This window comes from Pristiophorus japonicus, chromosome 5 (assembly GCF_044704955.1).
Source record: "Pristiophorus japonicus isolate sPriJap1 chromosome 5, sPriJap1.hap1, whole genome shotgun sequence".
Classification (NCBI taxonomy): Eukaryota; Metazoa; Chordata; class Chondrichthyes; family Pristiophoridae; genus Pristiophorus; species Pristiophorus japonicus.
The window spans coordinates 80483698-80506201 of NC_091981.1; the positions used below are offsets into that span (position 1 = coordinate 80483698).

Genomic DNA, 22504 nt, shown 5'->3' on the forward strand with positions numbered 1-22504 from the left:
TTTAGATCCATGGATAGCTAGCTACTGGAAGATAATTGGACATCAGGTGCAAAGACTGAACACGTCAGCTGTGATCCCCTTCATGGTCAAGCATCCGAGTAAGACTCTCAGATAAAAAATTGGCATTTGGATGAGGAACTAGAGGACAGCCACTATCTGTGGAGCTCTACCATAGCAAGAGTCAGTACCACCAGGCGAAAAGGCAACAAATAAGTCGGGAATTGGATTTAAACAAAACCTCAATGAGGTTTCTAAAAGCTGTAAAGTTTCTAAATTAAACTAATCTTTGGCAACCCATCGAAGCAAATCTCTAGGCCACAAACTTCACATAATTTGACACAGGTGGTTAGTTCCTGTGAACAAAAGGCATTTAACAATATTGCAATAAAGGATATCTTTCTCAGGATGAGGTAATGATACACCGGTGGAGCACAGTAGGAGAATTCTCACTTTTTTCCTGCCCTGGACTATATCTGACCAGGGCATGTCTCATACAAATACTAGATGCCAAAAGTGGGGAGAAAAAGTGCTCTTTCACCAACATCTTGAGAAATGGAAAAATTCTCTTTTTTAAGCATGTGTTTGAAGTCTATTTTCAAGCTTTTTAATTATAACTTTTGAACAATGCTATTTAAATATGTGCAACGTTCTTTAATTAATTCAACGTCTCACATTTCATGATTAGATACACTGGATCATTCATTAAAAGCATTGTATTGAAATAATCAAACGAGGCTCTGAGAATGGGGACTTTTATCATATATTGGTACTCATTCCATCAGCATTCAATAATTCATCTACAGCATGGATTGCATCACACATTAAAAAGTTATCCCTCTCAATCTTAATACATTGCCACTTTGATAGTAAAATACAACCATAGCTATATATATATATATATAGATATATATATATATATATCTATAAAATGTGGATGTGAACTTTAAAAAATATAGTTTACAACTGAGAACAGTTCGCCTTACCCGAGAGGAATGCAATCTTCTCCTTCAATATTGGAAGGACTTCCATCGCCTTCATCTCCTCATTTTTACGAAAACCTGAAAAGCAATTTGTTTAAAATTAGTGAAAAGCCATTTCAACCAATTTATTTCAAGTGTTTAACACACATCTAGAGAAAGTCTATAGTTTCCCAAATCTATTATTTTAAATGCTACATTACAATACCAATTGGCAGTTAATGCTATTTTTAAATAAGATGTTTTTGTACCTGTGAACACTTTGTTAAAACTATGTCTTAATCCAAATAAAAGGCACAATTAGTTCTGCAATAAACTATTAATAGCAGAAATCTAGAAAATTTGCTGAAATTAATATGCAGATTTTTGCCAATGAGGCTATGTCAGATTCTCTTGTGTTTCAGTCTTTCTGTGGAACAATTATTGTTCACCTTCAGTGTCTCTGCCACTGGTACACTGTATTATGTAATTCTAAAAGAAAGACGTTAAGATTTAATTTATTCCCATCATGACCAAGAAAACATTTACCTGCTAATTATAATATTGTGGTTCTCCAAGCCATGAAAGTGGTGACTGGAGATGATATGCAGTCCCTACCTTCACCCCGACACCCTCAAAAGCAATATGTCCTTCTTTTATGTAGCAGATATCTATTTGAAAGCATTTTTACATATTTTCACCCATGTTCTTTTCTTTTACTCCTCCTTAATAGTGACAATGCATTGCTATACTCCTTAGCAGGGATGATACCACTCTGAGGCATGGAGAGTTACATTTAATGCAAAGGAACATGACCACGAACCAGAATCCCTGGCACTTAACTAGTATGATTTGTCTACCTACTCCCCCATCACAAGGAAGTTCTAGTACCTTTACAATTGATCACTTTTCATCTACTCTAGGTTTGTTGAAAAAGGCAATTTAACTTGGATTGCAAGCACAGACCGAGGACATATTTCTGCAACAAGAACTTTAATATAGAAAAACATCCCGTCACTTCACAGAAGTGTAATCAGACAAAAATAGCCAAATGAGACATTAGGAGGGGTAACCAATAGCTTGATTGAAGAGATGGGTTTTAAGGAGGTTCGTAAATCTCAGCGTCAAACTCGGGTTTGTGGTAAGGTGGTAAGAGAACCAACACGAGGGAACATAAGAACATAAGAAATATGGGCAGGAGTAGGCCATAAGGCCTCTCGAGCATGCTCTGCCATTCAATAAGATCATGGCTAATCCGACCATGGATTCAGTTCCACTTCCCCGCCCGCTCCCCATAACTCCTTATCCCCTTATCGTTTAAGAAACTGTCTATTTCTGTCTTAAATTTATTCAATGTCCCAGCTTCCACAGCTCTCCGAGGCAGCGAATTCCACAGATTTACAACCCTCAGAAGAAATTTCTTCTCATCTCTGTTTTAAATGCCTACTTTACCTAGTCCTCACCGATCTACCTGTCGCAGATACATCTGTTCATCACAGTATTGTTGGGAGTGACACAGTTCACACTGTGTTGTGTGGCACTACCACTGTGTTAAATGGGACAGATTCAGAACAGATTTCGCAGCTCAAAACTGGGCATCCTTGAGGTGCTGTGGGCCATCAGCAGCAGCAGAATTCCACAATCTGTAACCTGAAGGCCCAACATTTTCCTCACTCTACCATTACCATCAAGCCAGGGGACCAACCTTAATTCAATGAGGGTTATAGACCAGCATGCCAGCAGTAGTACCAGGTGTACCTAAAAATGAGATGCCAACTTGGTGAAGCTACAACACAGGACTAGACAGAGCTAAGCAATCCCACAACTAATGGATCAGATCAAAGCCCTGCAGTCCCGCCACATCCAGTCGTGAATGGCGGTGGACAATTAAACAACTAACATAGAAACATAGAAAATAGGTGCAGGAGTAGGCCATTCGGCCCTTCGAGCCTGCACCGTCATTCAATGAGTTCAGGGATGAACATGCAACTTCAGTACCCCATTCCTGCTTTCTCGCCATACCCCTTGATCCACCTAGTAGTAAGGACTTCATCTAACTCCTTTTTAAATATATTTAGTGAATTGGCCTCAACAACTTTCTGCGGAAGAGAATTCCACAGGTTCACCACTCTCTGGGTGAAGAAATTCCTCCTCATCTCGGTCCTAAATGGCTTACCCCTTATCCTTAGACTGTGACCCCTGGTTCTGGACTTCCCCAACATTGGGAACATTCTTCCTGCATCTAACCTGTCTAACCCCGTCAGAATTTTAAACGTTTCTATGAGGTCCCCTCTCATTCTTCTGAACTCCAGTGAATACAAGCCCAGTTGATCCAGTCTTTCTTGATAGGTCAGTCCCACCATCCCAGGAATCAGTCTGGTGAACCTTCGCTGCACTCCCTCAATAGCAAGAATGTCCTTCCTCAGGTTAGGAGACCAAAACTGTACACAATACTCCAGGTGTGGCCTCACCAAGGCCCTGTACAACTGTAGCAACACCTCCCTGCCCCTGTACTCAAATCCCCTCACTATGAAGGCCAACATGCCATTTGCTTTCTTAACCGCCTGCTGTACCTGCATGCCAACCTTCAATGACTGATGTACCATGACACCCAGGTCTCTTTGCACCTCCCCTTTTCCTAATCTGTCACCACTCAGATAATAGTCTGTCTCTCTGTTTTTACCACCAAAGTGGATAACCTCACATTTATCCACATTATACGTCATCTGCCATGCATTTGCCCACTCACCTAACCTATCCAAGTCGCTCTGCAGCCTCATAGCATCCTCCTCGCAGCTCACACTGCCACCCAACTTAGTGTCATCTGCAAATTTGGAGATACTACATTTAATCCCCTCGTCTAAATCATTAATGTACAGTGTAAATAGCTGGGGCCCCAGCACAGAACCTTGCGGTACCCCTCTAGTCACTGCCTGCCATTCTGAAAAGTCCCCATTTACTCCTACTCTTTGCTTCCTGTCTGACAACCAGTTCTCAATCCATGTCAGCACACTACCCCCAATCCCATGTGCTTTAACTTTGCACATTAATCTCTTGTGTGGGATCTTGTCGAAAGCCTTCTGAAAGTCCAAATACACCACATCAACTGGTTCTCCCTTGTCCACTCTACTGGAAACATCCTCAAAAAATTCCAGAAGATTTGTCAAGCATGATTTCCCTTTCACAAATCCATGCTGACTTGGACCTATCATGTCACCTCTTTCCAAATGCACTGCTTATGACATCCTTAATAATTGATTCCATCATTTTACCCACTACCAATGTCAGGCTGACCGGTCTATAATTCCCTGTTATCTCTCTCCCTCCTTTTTTAAAAAGTGGGGTTACATTGGCTACCCTCCACTCGATAGGAACTGATCCAGAGTCAATGGAATGTTGGAAAATGACTGTCAATGCATCCGCTATTTCCAAGGCCACCTCCTTAAGTACTCTGGGATGCAGTCCATCAGGCCCTGGGGATTTATCGGCCTTCAATCCCATCAATTTCCCCAACACAATTTCCCGATTAATAATGATTTCCCTCAGTTCCTCCTCCTTACTAGACCCTCCGACCCCTTTTATATCCGGATGGTTGTTTGTGTCCTCCTTAGTGAATACCGAACCAAAGTACTTGTTCAATTGGTCCGCCATTTCTTTGTTCCCCGTTATGACTTCCCCTGATTCTGACTGCAGGGGACCTACGTTTGTCTTTACTAACCTTTTTCTCTTTACATATCTATAGAAACTTTTGCAATCCGTCTTAATGTTCCCTGCAAGCTTCTTCTCGTACTCCATTTTCCCTGCCCTAATCAAACCCTTTGTCCTCCTCTGCTGAGTTCTAAATTTCTCCCAGTCCCCAGGTTCGCTGCTATTTCTGGCCAATTTGTATGCCACTTCCTTGGCTTTAATACTATCCCTGATTTCCCTCGATAGCCACGGTTAAGCCACCTTCCCTTTTTTAGTTTTACGCCAGACAGGAATGTACAATTGTTGTAGTTCATCCATGCGGTCTCTAAATGTCTGCCATTGCCCATCCACAGTCAACCCCTTAAGTATCATTCGCCAATCTATCCTAGCCAATTCACGCCTCATACCTTCAAAGTTAGCCTTCTTTAAGTTCTGGACCATGGTCTCTGAATTAACTGTTTCCTTCTCCATCCTAATGCAGAATTCCACCATATTAACGGTAGGAGGAGGCGCCTTAAACATCTACATCCTCAATAATGGCAGAGCCCGGTATGAGTGTAAAAGACAAGGCTGAAGCATTTGCAACCATCTTTAGCCAGAAGTGTTAAGTGAATGATCCATCTAGGCCTCTTCTTGAAGTCGTCACCATCACAGAAACTGGTCTTCAAACAATTTCCATGTGATATCAATAAACGGCTGAGTGCACTGGATACAGCAACGGCTATGGGCTCCGACAACATCCTGGCTGTCGTGCTGAAGATTTGTGCTCCAGAGCTAGTCACACTTCTAGCCAAGCTGTTCCAGTACAGTTACATCGCTGGCATCTACCCAACAAAGTGGAAAATTGCCCAGGTATGTCCTGTCCAGAAAAAGCAGGGCAAATCCAATCCGACCAATTACCGCCCCATCAGTCTACTCTCAATTATCAGCAACATAATGGAAGCTGTTGTCAACAGTGCTATCAAGCAGCACTTACTCACTAAAAACCTACTCAATGATGTCCAGTTTGGGCTTCACCAGAACTACTCGGCTCTAGACCTAATTGCAGCCTGGGTCAACACATGGACAAAAGAGCTGAATTCCAGAGGTGAGGGTGATTGCATTTGGACATCAAGGCAGCATTTGACCGAGTGTGGCATCAAGGAACTGAACCCTAGTAAAATTGATGTCAATGGGAATCTGGGGAAAAATTCTCCACTGGCTAGAGTCATACCTAGCACAAGATGGTTCTGGTTGTTGGAGACCAATCATCTCAGTCCCAGGACATAAGAAGATAAGAAATAGGAGCAGGAGTAGGCCATACAGCCCCTTGAGCCTGCTCTGCCATTTAATACGATCGTGGCTGATCCGATCAAGGACTCAGGTCCACTTCCCTGCCCACTCCCCATAACCACTTATTCCCTTAACGGTTAAGAAACTGTCTATCTCTGTCTTAAATTTATTCAATGACCCAGCTTCCACAGCTCTCTGAGGCAGCGAATTCCACAGATTTACAACTCTCAGAAGAAATTCCTCCTCATCTCAGTTTTAAATGGGCGACCCCTTATTCTAAGATTATGCCCTCTAGTTCTAGTCTCCCCCTATCAGTGGAAACATCCTCCCTCCATCCACCTTGTCAAGCCCCCTCACAATCTTATACGTTTCGATAAGACCACCTCTCATTCTTCTGAATTTCAATGAGTAGAGGCCCGACCTACTCAAACTTTCCTCATAAGTGAACCTCCTCATCTCCGGAATCAACCTAGTGAATCTTCTCTGAACTGCCTCCAAAGCAAGTATATCCACTCTTAAATATGGAAACCAAAACTGTATGCAGTATTCCAGGTGTGGCCTCACCAATACCATGTATAACTGTCGCAAGACTTCCCTGCTTTTATACTCCATCCCCTTTGCAATAAAGGCCAAGATTCCCTTGGCCTTCCTGATCAGTTGCTGTACCTGCATACTAACCTTTTGTGTTTTGTGCACCAGGACTCTCAGGTCCTGCTGTACTGCAGCACTTTGCAATTTTTCTCCATTTAAATAATAACTTGCTCTTCAATTTTTTTTCTGCCACCGTACATCACTTCACACTTTCCAACATTATACTACATCTGCAAATTCTTTTCTCACTTACTTAGCCTGTCTATGTCCTTTTGCAGGTTTTTTGTGTCCTCCTCACATATTGCTTTTCCTCCCATCTTTGTATCATCAGCAAACTTGGCTACGTTACATTCCGTCCCTTCAGCCAAGTCGTTAATATAGATTGTAAATAGTTGGGATCCTAGCACTGATCCCTGCGGCACCCCACTAGTTACTGATTGCCAACCCGAGAATTAACCATTTATCCTGACTCTGTTTTCTGTTCGTTAGCCAATCCTCTATCCATGTAATATACTACTCCCAACCCCGTGAACTTTTATCTTGTGCAGTAACCTTTTATGTGGCACCTTGTCAGATGCCTTCTGGTAGTCCAAATACACCACATCCACCGGGTGTTCCCCATTATCCACCCTGTTCGTTGCATCTTCAAAGAATTCCAGCAAATTTGTCAAACATGACTTCCCTGACATTACTGGCGACGTTCCTCAGGGAAGTGTCCTAGGCACAACTATCTTCAGCTACTTCATCAATGACCTTCCCTCCATCATATGGTCAGAAGTGGGGATGTTGGCTGACGATTGCAGAGTGTTCAGTTCCATTCACAACTCCTCAGATAATGAAGCATTCCATGCCCGCTTGCATCAAGACCTGGGCAACATTCAGGCTTGCACTTAGTGGGAAGTAACATTCGTGCCGCACAAATGTCAGGCAATGGCCAACTCCAAAAAGAGAGTCTAACCACCGCCCCATGGCATTCAAAAGCATCATTGAATCCCCAATCATCAACACCCTGGGAGTCACAATTAACCACAAACTTAACTGGACCAGCCACATAAATACTGTAGCTACAAGAGCACATCAGGGGCTGGATATTCTGTTGTGAGTGATTCACCTCCTGACTCCCCAAAGCCTTTCCACGATCAAAAGGCACAAGTCAGAAGTGTGATGAAATACTCTCCACTTGGCTGAATGAGTGTAGCTCCAACAACACTCAAAAAGCTCAACACCATCCAGGACACTGCAGCCTGTTTGTTTAAGGTGATGGATGGGGTGATAATCATTCACTCCCTTCACCGCTGGTACACTGTGTCTACAGTGTATATTATCTACAAGTTGCACTGCAGCAACTTGCCAAGGCTTCTTCAACATCAACTCCCAAACACACGACCTCAGCCACCTAGAAGGACAAGGGCAGCAGACACATGGGAGCGTCATCACCTGCAAGTTCACCTCCAAGTTACACACCATCCTGACTTGGAAATATATCGCCATTCCTTCATTGTCGTTGAGCCAAACTCCTGGCACAACCTACCTAACAGCACTGTAACTTCATCACACAGACTGTAGAGGTTCAAGGCGGTGGCTCACCACCACCTTCTCAGGAGCAATTAGGGATGGGCAATAAATGCTGGCCTTGCAGCAATGCCCACGTCCCATGAATGAATTAAAAAAAAATAACCATCTTATTTTTCATTTTACTGGATAACTGAGCGTTGATTTTAAATCACTTAATCATTTAAAACTATATTTATACACATCCTATGCCAAAATAAAAGACCACTGCATTGATCTAAGATTTTTTTTTTAAAGCTTTTAACTCCCTGATGGGAACAAGTGCAGAACATAAAAGAACCACTGATATTTGAACTAGAAGTATCAAATTTCACTATAGAATGTGGACAAATGTCCAGCTGAAACTGTATAAAGTTGTACTGAGTTGTATTAGACATGTCCACTTTAAATAGCAAAGTATTGCAAATGTGGAAATCTGAAACAAAGAGAGAAAATGGTGCAAACACTTGGCACGTCAGATAGCATCTATGAAGAAAAGAGCCAAATGAATGCTTCTGGTGTGATGAGTGCTAACTTGTCCATCCCCACCACAGATGCTTCAGACCTGCTGAGTGTTCCCAGCATTTTCTGTTCTTGGTTTTGCCACTTTAAAGATTGCTCTTTTCAAGTTCAAAACTGATAGGTCATTAAGGCTGTGGCATTACCTTTTCATCTTTTATCATGGAAGAAAACTTTAATCTTTTTGGTCTCTATATCACTACCACAATAGCAGTTTAAAAAAAAGTGTTTTGTAGCTAGAAAATACTTGGTGTACGTAACAATTTTTGGGGCTCTTTTCTGATCTTCCTCATTGTTCAGTCCCGTTTTTGTTGAAAAGACGAACACACACTGAACTCATGACATGCTGTGATGGTTGGATTAATTATCATAACTGTTTCTACCAGACTTGTGCGCGTTGAACTTAAATTCTCTCGTCATCATCATAGGCAGTCCCTCGAAATCAAGGAAGACTTGCTTCCACTCTAAAAGTGAGTTCTTAGGTGACTGAACAGTCCAATACGGGAATTAGTCTCTCACAGGTGGGACAGACGGTCATTGAAGAAAAGGGTGGGTGGGGAGTCTGGTTTGCCGCACGCTCCTTCCGCTGCCTGCGCTTGCTTTCTGCATGCTCTCGGCGACGAAACTCGAGGTGCTCAGCGCCCTCCCGGATGCTCTTCCTCCACTTAGGGTGGTCTTTGGCCAGGGACTCCCAGGTGTCGGTGGGGATGTTGCATTTTATCAAGGAGGCTTTGAGGGTGTCCTTGAAACGTTTCCTCTACACCAACACCAACAGGGTTCATTAAAACAGTTAATGCAGCTTGTTCCTACTTTGACTATAAAAATTCATACACACAAAAAAAATGGAATCTTCCTAGTGCCAAACTGGAGCAACAAACCATGCTTTGCTCACCACTCACAGTCCCTTGTTTGCTAATGTGTGGGATATTTCACGAACACAAATGGATCCTCTCTTCTGCTGAATATGAAGGAATTTAAGTACTCAAGTGTGGAATTACCGAGAGTTGTTCCAAATTACTCAATATTCTAATGCATCAGTGATCTTGTAAATCGTCACCCAAGAAAAATGTTTTATTTAAGTTACAGAGTTAAAAAGGACCCAGGCAATTACAGTCTAAAATATGTCTAAAATCAATAGCTGGGTAAAATAATTGAAACTATTCTAAGGGATAGGCGGGAGAAGTATCTGCATAGCAATAATTTAATAAGAAATGGACAGCCTGAATTTAGAAGTTCAAGATCCTGCCTGAAAAAACCTTCTTGAATCCTTCGCACATATGATAAAGTTGACAGCTGAAATTACCCAAATATAGTTTATTTCGACTTTCAGCAAGGGTAATGTTTCATGTCAAAAAATTATAATGAAACTAAAAGCTACAGGAATTCTGGGTAGAACAATGCAGCATAAGAAGTTGGGGAAAAAAATAGAACACAGAATACTTGAGAGGTATAATGTCAGAGTGAGCAAAGATGCTGAGTGTAATTGTGCAGTCGACAGTGCTTGTACCTCTCTTGTTTCGAATCTGTGTTGATGATCTGGATATTCAAAGCAATTTGCTGATGACATTAAAATGAACGCACTTATTTGCACTAGCAAAATGCTCTGGTTGGCTCTCCATGATCACATGACCTGATTGTTGATTGGTCTCCTTGGAGGATAAGACACACACAGCAGTTTCTCTGGAATGTGTAATTAAAACTGCCCAGCCCAAGTTCTGAGTGATTTTGCAAAGTGTCATTCGACCCATTCTAACTGCCAATTCCAGACAGGATAGAGCTAACCCATCCCAGCCCAAGTTCCTGCCTCATCCCAGCCCAAGTTCCCGACTCCCCCCAGCACAAATTGGCGGGAGGGACATAAATTAAGTATCTAAAAAATTAATGCGATAGATAAAGGTTATTCAGAATATTACTCCAAGGTCAGAGAAGTAGTCCACAGTGCATAAATTTAAATTCGCAAAAGGTAAATTTAAATACTCCCAGTACACTACTGGAGATAAAAAATCTGGAATCACTCAAAAGTTATTAAGATGCTGTCGTGGGAACATTAATTTATATGGGAGGAGAATCTGGCCTCCCTCACCTATCTATGTCTTAATCCAAGAGTGAAAAATGTTTTCAGTAATCTGCCAGACAAGGCAGGAGACACAAAATAATTAGGGTTATTCATAAGAACGTAAGAAATAGGAGCAGGAGTAGGCCATGCGGCCCCTCAAGCCTACTCCGCCATTCAATAAGATCATGGCTGATCATCGACCTCAACTCCACTTTCCCGCCCAATCTCCATATCCCTTGATTTCCCTAGACTCCAAAAATCTATCTATCTCAGCCTTGAATATATTCAGAAACTCAGCATCCACAGCCCTCTGGGGCAGAGAATTCCAAAGATTTACAACCCTCTGAGTGTAGAAATTCCTCCTCATCTCTGTCTTAAATGGCCTACCCCTTATCCTGAGACTGTGCCCCCTAATTCTAGACACCCCAGCCAGGGGAAACAACCTCACAGCATCTACCCTGTCAATCCCCTTCAGAATCTTGTATGTTTCAATTCGATCACCTCTCATTCTTCTAAACGCGAGAGTATAGGCCCATTCTACACAATCATCAGACAGCCCTCTCATCCCAGGAATCAATCTAGTGAACCTTCATTGCACAGCTTCCAAGGCAAGTATATCCTTCCTTAGATAAGGAGACCAAAACTGTGCACAGTACTCCAGGTGTGGTGTCCCCAAGGCAAGACTTCCTTACTCTTATACTCCAACCCCCTTGCAATAAAGGGCAACATGCCATTTGCCTTCCTTTTTGCTTGCTGTACCTGCATGCTAGCTTTCTGTGTTTCTTACACAAGGACACCCAAAACTCTCTCAACACCAACATTTAAAAGTTTCTCACCATTTAAAAAATATTGTTTTTGTTATTCTTCCTTCCAAAGTGAATAACCTCTTATTTCTCTACATTATACTCCATCTGCCACCTTACTGCCTCTCTTAGTCTATCTATATCCCTTTGCAGATGTGTTCTCTTCACAGATTACTGTCCCACCTAGCTTTGTATCATCAGCAAACTTGGATACATTACACTCGGTCCCTTCATCTAGGTCATTAATATAGATTGTAAATAGCCAAGGCCCCAGCACTGACCCTTGCTGCACCCCACTAGTTACTGCCTGCCAACCTGAAAAAGACTTATTTATCCCTACTCTGTTTTCTGTCCATTAACCAATCCTCTATCCATGCTAATGCATTACCTCCAATCCCATGAGTCCTCATCTTGTGTAACAATCTTTTATCTGGCACCTTATCGAATGCCTTTTGGAAATCCAATTATATTACATCCACTGGTTCCCCTTTATCTACTCTGTGAGTTGTATCCTCAAAAAACTCGAATAAATTTGTTAAACACTATTTCCCTTTCATAAAACCACGATGACTCTGCCTAATCTAAGTGCCCTTATACCACTTGCTTAACAATGAATTGCAGCATTTTCCCGACGACTGATGTCAGGCTAACTGGCCTGTAGTTCCCTGTTTTTCTCGCCCTCCTTTCTTAAATAGCATTACTGTATTGCATTTGCTACCTTCCAATCCGCTGGGACCATTCTAGAATCGACGGAATTTTGAAAGATCAAATCCAATGTATCTACTATCTCTGCAGCCACCTCTTTTAGAACCCTAGGATGTAGGCCGTCGGGTCCAGGGGATTTGTTGGATTCAGTAATATGTCAGGAGGTATTACTTGACTTGCAAAATCAAGTAATGCCATAGTAAATCACAACCTGGCTGTTCAATAAACGTAATTAGTTTGTGTATAAGAATTTTATATCAACAATATAAAAACAAAAAAACTTGTGAATTGTTTTACTTGTTCCAAAGGTGCTGTAATTTAATAAATAGTTTGAACTATTGTGCAGTACATTTTTCAAACTCTTGTTTAAAAGTTAATAGACATAGGGCTAGACTTTCCATTTATACCGTTACCGCCCGTATCTCGGCGGTATGAACTTCTCGACTTTTCAATACCGCCGAGATCCGAAGCCGCTAGTTTCGGCTTTTTTCCCCGGCAGTAGTGGTAGTGGGCGGGCGGGAACGGTCTACTTTCCTCGTGTAAGGCCGGTGTCCTTGGCAACGGCCTTTCTGCGCACGCGCGTTTTTGTTTCTTCTTTTTCTTGCGATTCGGGGGTCGGGGTCAACCCATGCGTGCGCAGATGAGGAAGGGGGGGGGAAAAAGAGAGCGAGAGGGAGGAAAAATCATTAACAGTCTGTTTGATAGCTTATGTTTGATGTTCTTGTGTGCCTATATCTTTGATTGCATACAATAGCATACTATACTATACACAATATTGCAGCATATTATAAATATTATTAAAAATTATTATAAATATTATAAAATGATATCGAAGAGCAGTTGATGGTCGAGGCAAAGGTAAGAGAGAGGAAGAGGACAAAGAGATTTACCATGGACGCCTAAGTTGCCTTGGTCCACGAAGTGGAGGCAGGGTGGGACCAATTAACCTGGGATGCTCGTGGAAAACCCGGCCCGCCCGTATATCAGTGAATATGGGCAGTGATTGCTGAGGCGGTGTCCTCGGTTGCCCAGGTCAGTCGGGGGCCAGTCCAGTGCCGCAAGCGCTGGAATGACCTTGTTTCTGCCGCGAGAGTAATAACTTTAATCATGCACTGACTCATTACTTAAAATGTAAAACTGCCATCTTGTGATTTTGTTAATCTTGGTAAACTTGATGTTACACACTATTACTATCAACGATGTTATTATATTGTTTTCCTGTAATTAATAAGATGTGTTCATCAAGCATCATTAATGGGACAGCGTTGAAAGGCATGGGTGGGTAATTGTGGATGCCTATCTGTGTGCTGCATCACTTGCATGCTAACGGTGCATTAACGGGACAGTGTTGAAAGGCATTGGGGGTGGGTACTAGTACCTGGGCAATTATCTTACACCATGCTATTTTCATCTTCTCAGAAAAAATCTCTTTCAATAGAGGTGAGCGTCAGCGCACTGGAGGACGGCCGGCAAGAGCTGGAAGAGCTCACGGATCTGGAAGAGCGGGCCGTAGCCCTCACAGGAGCACATGATCGCTCAGCCACCTGTGGGGGTGCAGACCCGATGCTGGCGCCACGTAAGTCATCATAATCCCCGGGCCGTGCAGCGTTCATGTAAGATAGTCATGTGAACATAATGTATAAATAATGCCAAGTGATGTAATGTAATGCTGAGACCAATCACGAAATCTTATTATAATGCCATGCAGTCTCTCTAAATTCTGTTCATGATCATTGCATGTAGCATGTCTCGGTGATATATAATGCAGTATTGTTGCTCCTCTACATATGTCTGCGCAATGCAAGAGTTAAAATGTCCCCTTGACCCTCCCTCCCTTCCCCTTCTGCTTACCTCTTCGGTTATGTTTTCTAGCTGACCAGGAGCATCAGTATGCAGTGCCGATTGTAGTGCTTTTGACCGGAGAGGACACCGAAGAGGAGGAGGATGACGACGACGAAACCATCCGGCTTTTCGAACCCCCCCTCCCAGAATGTACCGTTGGATGTAGAGGGGGGAAGGCAACTGAAGGGTCCATAATAACTGCGACCACCTCTTCCTCAGCCGAATTCACATTTCATGGATTGGACTCCGAGGAAGTGGCGGGACCAAGCGGCAGTGCACACCGAGTGCTACAGCCACCGTGCCGAATCTGCAGATTGGGCAGGGGAGGTGTGCTCGAAGACAGGCAGACGCCAACCTGGACATGGTTGCGCTGTCTAGAGCTCCTCCAGGCAATTGGCGGACTAGCCGGAAACATTGCAGCGCAAACAGCACACCAATCGGAGGACATGACAGCACTGATTGCAGTGATCCCGTTGATGCCATGCAGGAGACGCTGGAATCGGTCTACGACACTGAACCCCAAGGTATCATACCACTCCTGCCGACAGCACATGGGAGTCAGGATCATGGCAATACTTCTGACTCCGAAGGTCAAACCCTCCCTCTTCTCAAGATTCCCCACACATGGCGCTGGCACCGCCCCGCACCCCTCGCCCTGCCCCCTACAGCAGCAGCGCTCGGGGCACCCTGCTGCACAACGTTATTTAAAAAGAAATACGTTCAAATAACCCTAACCCATTTGTAGAACATAAACTATTTTTAATCACCTTCCTCTACCACTTCCTGCTGTCTCCTCTGCCACAATGGTCCCAAAATACAACCATCCCCACATTGCTGGGACTAATTGATGATAACCTCTAAACTATTTCAACTTAGCACTGCACAATTCCAAACTCTACTGCCAAAGATTCATTCTGTTTCCAAATCATTTAAGAATATTTGAAAGATTATTTTAAATATGTACATAAGAGCTGTATTGCTGAACAGTAAGAACCTGAACATCAACAGGTGCTTCTCTCTAATCTTCAGTAACATAATTACAGTACAGATATTACCCAAAGGGAGAAGTTGTTCCAGATGCAAGTTCCGTGGCAGGTAAACAACAGGAGCATTCTGTTGCCTACATTCTCTGGAGCACATTTCAGCCCAGTCCGATAAAATAAGTAACATCAATACACAAATGTGCAAAAGTAATAAATTATGAGAACTGGAACAGTCATCCAGTTATGCCAACTTCTAAATAGTGGTAAGAAAGCCAAATGTAGGCAGACGACAGTATTGTGTAACATGCATTTAATTATCAAATTTAATCAAGAGCCCAATTTGTATTTGTTTGGATTTTCAAACATCCGAGGCCGGATCTTGCTGGAGAAATAATGCCATGTTAACGTTGCATGCCAGTATTAATGCACAAATAGGTCAGCAAGTTCAGAGGATTAAAAGATTCGCTTGTGAGCTGCGAATCTCCAGAACTTGCAAGTCGATTTACACCGCCCCACCGTTTGCTTCACACAAATGGCAGTTCACCTTTAGCCACCCTGTTATTTTCAAGAACTTGCTGGATTTGCACATTCATTGCCCATTAAACTCGCCACAGGTTAAGTCTCAGTCATTACGGCATAGAAGGAGACCATTCGGCCCATCGAGTTCATGCTGGCTCTCTATAGAGCGTCCTATTCCCACGCTCTATCCCTGTAGCCCTGCAAGTTTATTTCCCTCAAGTGCCTATCTAATTTCTTTTTGAAATCATTGATCTTGTCCGCTTCCACCACTCGCTACGTAAAAAAGTTATTCCTCACCTCCCCCCTGTATCTCTTGCGCAAAACATGAAATGTGTGTCCCCCTCATCCTTGTACCCATCAGCTAATGGGAACAGCTTTTCTTTGTCTATCTTCTCTAAACCTGTCATAATCTTGTACACCTCTATCAAATCTCCCCTCAACCTCCTTTGCTCGAAGGAGAACCCCAGCTTCTCCAACCTAACCCTGTAGCTAAAATCCCTCATCCCTGGAACCATTCTGGTAAATCTCCTCTGCACCCTCAAGGACTTTCACATCCTTCCTAAAGTGTGGTGACCAGAACTGGATGCAATACGCCAGTTGTGGCCTAACCAGAACTTTATAAAGGTTCAACATAACATCCCTTCTTTTGTACTCAATACCTCTATTTATGAAGGCCAGGGTTCCATATGTTTTGCTAACTACTCTCAATATGTCCTGCCACCTTCAAAGATCTATGCACATGAACCCCCAGGTCCCTCTGTCTCTGCACACTCTTTAGAACTGTGCCATTAAGTTTATATTGCCTCTCCCTATCCATTCTGCCAAAATGCATCACCTCACACATCTTTATTAAATTCCATCCGGCACTTGTCTGCCCATTCTGCCAGCCTAACTATGTCCTGTTGCAGTCGATTGGCAGAATCCGTTTGCCACACCTCCAAGTTTGGTATCAGCAAATTTTTTAATTTTACTCTCTGTTCCAATATCCAAGTCATTTATATGTATCAAAAAAAGCAGTGGTCCTAGCACTGACCCTAGGGAACACCACTGTCCACCGTCCTCCAATCTGAAAAACAACCTTTCACCACAACTCGCTGTTTTCTCGCTTTAGGCCAATTTCTTATCCAAGCTGACACTGACCTTACTATTCCATGAGCCTCAATTTTGTTAATCAGCCTTTTATGTGGCACTTTGTCAATCATCTTCCTAAAATCCATACAGACAACATCCACTGCATTCCCTTCATCAAACCTCTGTTACTTCATCAAAAAATTCAATTAGATTAATCAAACATGATCTGCCTTTTACAAATCCGTGCTGGCTCTCTTAATGTTTAAACCTCTCCAAGTGCCTGTTAATTTTTTCCCTGATTATTGTTTCTAAAACCTTACCCACCATTGCTGTTAAACTGATCGGCTTGTAGTTACTATGAATGTCCTTACATCCTTTCTTGATCAAGGGGGTCACATTTTCCACTTTCCAATCCTCTGGTACCTCCCCTGCATTTAGCGAAGATTGGAAGATTATGGAAAGCTCTTCCGCTATCTCCACCCACTTCCCTTAGTAACCTAGGATGCAAGCCATCCAGACCAGGCGACTTATCCACTAAGCATTGCCAGCCTTTTCACTATATCCGGCCTATCAATTTTCACCCCATCCATTATCTCTATCATCTCCGCTTCTACCGATATTTTGTCAGCATCCTCTTCCTTGGTAAACACCAATACAAAGTACTCATTAAGTATTTTAACCGTACCCTGTGCCTCAAAGCAGGTATCACCTTCTTTGTCCCAATAGGCCCCACCCCTCCTCTTACTATCTGCTTACTATTTACATACCAGTCGAAGATTTTGGGGTTCCCTTTTATGTTAACTGACATTCTATTCTCATATTCTCTCTTTGCCAGTCTTATTTTCCTCTTCACTTCCCCTCTCAACTTATTGTATTTGGCCTGGTTCTCGCTTGAAGAATTCACCTGACATGCATCATACATTCTCTTTTTTTTTCATCATATTCCCCATCTCCCTTGCCATCCAAGGAGCCCTAGTTTTGGTTCCCCTACCTTTCCCTCTTGTTGAATGTATCTAGCCTGTACCTGAAACATCTCCTCCTTAAAGATCACCCATTGTTCCAGTCTGGTATCAACAGTGTAAGTACTTTTTTAATGATGTGATTAATTGTTAATGCAATGCCAATCAACCGCTCTGGCCTAGAAATATAACTATTTAAATTGTGGAGCATCATCCCTTCAGGTGGTAAACTGTTGAGATTTTAAAAATGTTGAGAAAAAAATTCTTATTTACCTTTCAGCCTCTTATTTTTCTCTCTTTCAATCCAATCTTTCTTCCTCTCTCTTTACTTTTCTTTCTCTACCAGATTTGACTTTAATCACCCAATTTCTTTCTCCGTCGTTCTTCTCAATCCTTGAATCTCACTGGTTCAGGAGATAGACTGTTGGTCCTGCCGTTCATGGAGGTCCCAGATGTCCCATTGCCCTCGCCGTGCCGTTATCATTGAGCTTTATTGAACTGAAGGGTGCAGAAAAAAGTCTAACTAGCCAGGCTCGTCCTGCTCCAGCAAGTTCCAGCCCGTTGTAATAGCACTTGCCATTCCTTACCCCCAACCCCCCCAAAAAACACCTTAAACTCCATTGCAGTTCTCCTGATGGTGCCACTGTGGCAATAAACCATACAAAGGAGACACCATGCTCAATTGGTCAGATCTGGGCTGAACTAAGCTAACTGATCACATCCAGGGTGGCAGCAGTGGTACTACAAATGATTTTGCCCTTGGGCTAGGATATGGCAAAATATGCCAGAATTCTTGCTCCCTTGCTGCCAGCAGTAAAGTGATTCTGGGAAGAAGTGTGCGTGTGTCTGTGTGCGCATATGCACTGGTTGATCATAGGATCTGGCTGGTGGTCAAACAGATGTTGGGGGAAATGCTGTAATCCTCAGGCTCTCAAACTCAGTCCACCTAGGAGATGGAGTTAATCAATTAAATTAAAAACAGCCACAATTATTTTTGGTTGTCAATTTAATCAAAACTACAATAAAAAATTCAAATTGTTCCTGTAACGTCATACTCTGGGTTACAGTTTTGTATCAAAATAATGCTCAAAGTCATATTGGAAAACAGTACTGAATGTTTGTACTGCACACTACATTTTTGATCCAAACCAGAATGAATGCAAATGAATGTCAAGGAATTAATGTCAGAACATAAATATTCACATTCGTGCACTTAAAATCTGATTAAGAAAGCACATTTGGGCTAAACACAGGAAACGTACTATGCTTTGAAACTGCAACAGAAGCAAAATAGAAAGCACCCAATTCCAAGTGCATTAATCAATGAGTCTTGAGGGCAAGTAAGTGATATAAAGGGAAACATCTCAAACCTAAATTCTAGGACTTGAGGTGCAGTGCAGAGGGAGTGCTGCATTGTCTGATATGCCACCTTTCCAATTAAACGTTAAACTGAGGACCAATCTGCCTGGTGAGGTGGAAGTAGAAGATCCCATGCCACTATTCGAAGAAAAGCAAGGAGTTCCCTTGGTGTCCTGACAAATACCACCAAAAAGAGATTATCTGGTAATTGACTCATTTGCCGTCTGTAGGACTTGTTGAGCACAAATTGGGGATTACATTTGCCTGCACTTCAAAAAGTAATCCATTGGACGTAAACACTTTGGGACATGATACGGTGTTTTATAAATGTTATTTCTTTCTCCACACCCAATTGGTGATGGAGGTTTTCACCAATTGCAAAATCAATGGCTCAAACGACAGAGCAACCACAGCAAAACCCGATCCGTAAAGCAAATACGGCTGCATAAAAGCAAAAGGTTCCTATATATATAAAAACATAAGAATGCACAGTTGACAATACCAGCCTCTACCAATGCCATTCCACTATTGTCCAGATTGATTAAACTGCCCTCACTTGGTTCCACTCTTACCTATCTGATATCCAAAACATCTCCAACACAGGTATCTTTTCCTGCCCTTGCATCATTACCTCTGAAGCTCCCAGCCTATTGATAATCGCTTCCTCTTCCTCATTTACACGCTGTCCTTAGTTAAATTATCTACAGGCATTGGATCACGTACATTGCTGAAACCCACCTCCATTCCTCCACCACCTGTCTTAAAGCCCTCCACTGGCTCTGTGCTGTCAAACTACTTGTCTGACCATCAGCCTTAGATGAGCCACAACTTCCTCCAGCTAAACATTGGGAGGACCGAAGCCATCATCTTCAGCCTCCACCACTAACTCTCCTCTGATCACCGTCTCCGGCTGAAACAGAATGTTAACTACCTCGGCGTTCTATTCGACCTTGAGATGGGCTTCCAACACAGATCCTCTCCATGACAAAGGCTGCCCACTTTCACCACTGAAAGATCACGTACCTACGTCAGCTCACCTTCCATATAGCAATTTGACGAAGAGCCATCCCCAGGGAACTTGGTGTCTTCCCAGCTCACTTAATAGTACTCTCACCTCTGGGTCAGAAAGTTGTGGGTTCAAGTCCACATCAGGATGTGAGCAGATAAACTCAGCTGACACTGTCCTGAATTACTGAAGTGCATCACTGTCAGGTGTCATTTTCTGGATGCCTGTTCCTTTGAACATAAAAAATACTTTGTGCTACTCAAAGAGGAGCATTCACTAATGCTCTTCCCCCAACAAATAGCACTAAAAACAGATTAATTGGTCATACATCTTAGTTGTTTTTTGTGGGAAGTTGCTAATGCAGTCTGGCTACCAAAAGTCAAAGCACTCCAAAGTACTCACTGTGTGAAGTATGTCAAGACAATTTGACATCACAATAAAGTGCTATAATCAATGCAATTTATTTTCTTTGTGTTGTGCATATCGTAGCAGCTGCTGCAGAGTGATATTGAGAGAGGCCTGGGAGTTGGTCAGCTGCTCTCCCATCTCAGCCTTGAGTGGTCCAAGAAGATTAAAAACACATCAAGTGATTCAGTTCCTCGATAATTTTTGAATACCTCTGGAAAAAATTGCCAAGTTTGAGTTAAAAAAAAGTAGCTGAAAATATATCTCTTCAATACTGATACTGAGGGACGTTTTAACAAGCCATGTACTGATGCAGTACAGCAGTTTCAGCCGGTTAGAACTAGACTATGTATGTGAACTAGATTCTAAATCTCGACAGAGCTGGCACCATAAATAACTGTACTAGTCCACCCATGTATGTCTTATCAATTACTGAACCAGCATCCTTGGCACAAAACAGGGCTGAGGTCATCCAGTCAAACTCGGTTACACTGCAAGATTGCAGGAAACTGTCATGAAATTTACTGCAGTAACTGCAGTGAGCACTGTCCGAAGACAGTTAAGAGATTTCCAAGAACCTACAGAACTAATTATGGGACTATACAACAACCAAGTGTTCACTGACTGTGCCTCAAAATGTTACTACATGAATACAAAAGGTTTTCTGCTGTTGCCGGAGATAATGAGCTGTTGGCCCAGTCAGTCCACAGTTAGAATTAAGTGATGGCTCCTGTTCCTCAACAGAAATTATGTTCTCATAATTTACAGTTGTTAACACAGGGGCCTTTAAAAATAGAAAATGACACATACACCCAATGTTTTGTTCACCACAATTATATCAAAGCTTAGAGGGTTAAATTATGGGAACAGGTTGCATAAACTTGGTTTGTATTTCCTTGAATTTAAACAATTGAGGGATGTTCTAATCAAGGTGTTTAAAATGATAAAAAGATTCAATAAGAGTAGATACAGAGAAATTACTTCCTCTGATGGGGGAATCCAGAATAAAGGGGCACAAGCTTAAAAGTAAAGCTAGACCATTTCAGAGTGAAACCAGGAAGCATTTTTTTCCCCACTCAAACAGTCATGGAAATCTGTCATTCTTGCTTTCAAAAGACTGGTTGCTGCGTCAATTCAAATTTTCAAGAGATAGACTATTTTTTATTTGGTAAGGGTATCAAGGGATATGGATCAAAGGCAGATAAATGCATTAGGGGTAGAAATCAGCCAAAATCTTATTGAATTGCGGAATGGACTCGAGGGGCTGAATGCCCTATTCCTGTTCATATATAAATGGAAAACACATGGGGATACACATGAAGTTTAATTCAAACAATGTTCTTAAAATGCGAAATTAAATCAGGGGAGGACTGCCTTCTTGCCAGACAATCACATTTTATTTTAATCAACAGCACATTCATGGTATAATAAGTAATTTATGTTCAAATATTAAATTCACTTTCATCCCGCAACACAGAGATACTTCTTCATTATACAGAGTAAAACTGAATAAGTAGCAAAGTTAACATAATTCCTTTTTTCACTGACTGTCAGCAAGATGTACATAAGTCATGAGTGATACATCAGATAAGTGTTTAAATAATCCCAAACATCAGCTATATCGTGCATCACTTTGTAGAAGGCACAAGATTCTCTCTTTCTCCTCATCTTTTGTCTTCTTTCTTGAAAGCATCAATTCCTTTTTGTAGTATACTTCCATGAATGCCATTCATGTCTGAGTACATTGTCCAAAGTGCCTTTCTTCACGGGTAAGAATTGGCAGGCTCTTCCGTTGTGAAGGATATTACTCCCAAGTCCAGCTATGTTCTTATCAGATGTACACACACACACACACACACATATTCCTACACAGCGAGGTGCACAATCCCTGTTTTTTTTTCTTCCTCAGAGCACTGAGGCCAGTTGTAGCACTTCTGGATTAAATCATTAACTCAACACAAACTGGTCTGTAACTAGCTGAACCATCAGGGGAGCCTACTGGATTTCTTCTAGATCATGCTCATTTTCAGTGTTAATCTTTTGAGTCTAGATATCTCACTTAATTTACTATGAAGATTAGCAGGAAGAGAGGAGCGAAGAAAGGACAAATCACCAATTTAAACAATCTTCATCATGAAACTTAATGTCAAGAAGTGCTTCACCCACACCCACCCCCCCCTTCCAAACTCCAACTCCATTACAAAAATCTTTGGCTCTTAT

The 22504-nt window shown here is 42.2% G+C and overlaps 1 protein-coding gene across 3 annotated transcripts in view; it reads right to left on the reverse strand.

The window, feature by feature from the left end:
* LOC139264385 (triple functional domain protein) overlaps positions 1 to 22504 on the reverse strand; it is a 760938-nt gene that overhangs the window by 507748 nt on the left and 230686 nt on the right. For all 3 annotated transcript variants that reach the window (XM_070880754.1, XM_070880753.1, XM_070880752.1), the window contains exon 2: positions 984 to 1058. In XM_070880754.1, coding sequence (XP_070736855.1) covers positions 984 to 1058 — 75 coding nt within the window. The remainder of the gene's footprint in view (positions 1 to 983; positions 1059 to 22504) is intronic.